The sequence below is a fragment of the Colobus angolensis genome, unplaced genomic scaffold, assembly GCF_000951035.1.
Source record: "Colobus angolensis palliatus isolate OR3802 unplaced genomic scaffold, Cang.pa_1.0 Scaffold134, whole genome shotgun sequence".
NCBI lineage: Eukaryota > Metazoa > Chordata > Mammalia > Primates > Cercopithecidae > Colobus > Colobus angolensis.
This window is the reverse complement of record NW_012114422.1, coordinates 1292111-1294864: the sequence shown is the minus strand read 5'-3', so window position 1 is coordinate 1294864 and position 2754 is coordinate 1292111. Positions and strand designations below refer to the sequence as shown.

The window sequence follows — 2754 nt, the reverse complement described above, 5'->3', positions numbered from 1 at the left end:
AACTCCTGACCTCAGGTGATCCGCCCGCCTCAGCCTCTCAAAGTGCTGGGATTATAGGCGTGAGCCACCTTGCCCGGCCTGTTTATGTGAATTTAAATACACATCCTATATTTTCATTTGCCACTTTTCCTACATCTGGTAAACACACACATACACAGTGCATTGCCCTATTTTTTTCTATTTCTCTATTTATCAGTGAATACTCCCTCATAGACTGGCACACCCTGTGACTTGGAACTACTGCTTTGGAAGACACTGAACAGGATAAGGAATATGCCCCCAGCCACAGTTTCACAGCACACAAAGAATCATAAAAGCAGCATCTCATGGCTGAACGCAGGGAGCACTGAAGGGCTTAGTTGCTAAACTTAATCTAAGAATCAAACTTTTCAAACCTAGAAGAACACACAGACAGCCACCCCCTTGATCTGCGGTTTTCATGCTGTGTTCTAGTAACCTCGGGATTCCCAGAGGTACTCCAGGGAACCCCAAAAGGGTAAGAGAAATTACAGGGGGCAGGGCTTGAGGCCCTTCATTTCCTTTACTCGATGATATGGTTTAGATGTTTGTTGCCTCCAAATCTCATGTTGAAATGTGACCTCCAATAGTGGAGGTGGACCCTGGTGGGAGGTGTTTGGGTCATGGGGGTGGATCCCTCATGAAGGGCTTGGTACCATTCTTGTAGTAATGAGTGAGTTCTCATTCTATAGTTACTGCAAGGTCTGGTTATTAAAAAGGGTCTGGCCTCTTCCCCCTCTCCTCTCTTGCTCCCTTTCTCACCATGTGTCATGCCTGCTTCCTCTCCACCTTCCCGCACGAGTAAAAGCTTCCTGAGACCTCACCAGAAGCCGAGCAGATGTCAGTACCATGCTTGGACAGCCTGCAGAACTGTGAGCCAAATAAACCTCTTTTCTTTATAAATTACCCAGCCTCAGGTATTCCTTTATAGCAGTGCCAAATGGACTAACACACTCCATTGAATCACAACAGTTCTGCCATTCTAGGGGTCTACATATGCTTTCTTCTGTGCTTAAAAAAAAGAAGGCAGAAAAATCACTGACTTATACCATCTTTCCTCAGAATCATTTCTCTCAGCTAGGTTTTGGGTAAACAGATGATAGCCGACATTTTGAATGTGTGTTTTGATTAGAATGCTGATTTGTGGCAAACCTATAAGTTTTAGAGACCAGACCAGCAAAATTGCCATTCTCTCACATGGCTGTTGAGAAGCCTAGCTCTGCCTACAGGGACTTTATCTTTTAGTGTATATTTTTCTCCCTTTGCTCAGGCTCCCAAGAAAAATAAATTGATTGGAAAATGAAGGGGTTGGAAGTTACGGGCCAAGGACAGTATCTTTATGAATGCTTCTTATTAATTATATGAAATCTGGGACTTGTGACACTTGAGTCATTTTTTTAAAAGCACATGCACTTGAGAAAGAGAATTCTGGTCTTGCATCAGACAATATTAAGATGTATTTTATTTTATTTTATTTTTGAGATGGAGTCTTGCTCTGTTGCCCAGGCCAGAGTGCAGTGACACGATCTTGGCTCACTACAACCTGGGCCTCCCGGGTTCGTTGATTCTTCTGCTTCAGCCTTCCAAGTAGCTGGGACTACAGGCACATGCCACCACGCCCGGCTATTTTTTTGTATTTTTAGTAGAGACGGGGTTTCACCGTGTTAGGCAGGATGGTCTGGATCTCCTGACCTCATGATCTGCCCGCGTCAGCCTCCCAAAATGGTGGGATTACAGGTGTGAGTCACTACACCCAGCAAGATGTACTTACTGAGAGAGGCTGTGACCAGAAAACATCCAACACCCAATGTAATAAAGATTATGAGACCAGGTGTGGTGGCTCATGCCTGTAATCCCAGTACTTTGGGAGGTTGAGGTGGGAGGATCACCTGAGGTCAGGAGTTTGAGACCAGCCTAACCAATATGATGAAACTCCATCTCTACTAAAAATATAAAAATTAACTGGGCATGGAGGCACTTGCCTATAATCCCAGCTACTTGGGAGGCTGAGGCTGGAGAATCACTTGAACCCAGGAGGAAAAGGTTGCAGTGAGCTGAGATTACACCACCACAATCCAGCCTGGGTGACAGAGTGAGACTCTATCTCAAAAAAAAAAATAGATTATGATATTACCATCTTCATATTCCAAGGTTATATCAATGAACTGCCTTCTACAGAATGTTTCAAAGAGTATCTGATACACAGAATTATACATAACCACACAAATGTGGGTTATGTATAATAATCCACAGGCGCGAGCCACCTCGCCTGGCCTTAGACCTTTTTCTTAATGAAATTTTGCTCAATCATCTCACTTCAAAGTCATTCAATGAGAGAGAAAACACTCACCCCAGTATCTTGCCCCCTTTCATTTAGCAGGGAGATCAGCTTGTACGGCAGGGATCTGCTCTGGTCACCAGTCAGGTCCTTCAGGGCTACGGTCGCCGTGCCAATTAATCTGCAAGGAAAACAGGAAAGCACATAGCAGCCTAAGTAGGAGATAGGCTTCCACTGACTCAGGACCTCTCAACCCCTACCTCTTCGTCTGTTATAATAAAAGTCACCTATAGGCCGGGCGCGGTGGCTCAAGCCTGTAATCCCAGCACTTTGGGAGGCCGAGACGGGCGGATCACGAGGTCAGGTGATCGAGACCATCCTGGCTAACATGGTGAGACCCTGTCTCTACTAAAAAATACAAAAAACTAGCCGGGCGTGCTGGCGGGCGTCTGTAGTCC

General features: G+C 45.3%; 1 protein-coding gene across 1 annotated transcript in view; it reads right to left on the bottom strand.

Annotated features, from left to right (window-relative positions):
- Nucleotides 1–2754, bottom strand: part of MYOF (myoferlin) — a 177463-nt gene that overhangs the window by 122128 nt on the left and 52581 nt on the right. The window contains exon 5 of the mRNA XM_011934357.1: nucleotides 2369–2477. Within this exon, the coding sequence (XP_011789747.1) occupies nucleotides 2369–2477 (109 nt within the window). The remainder of the gene's footprint in view (nucleotides 1–2368; nucleotides 2478–2754) is intronic.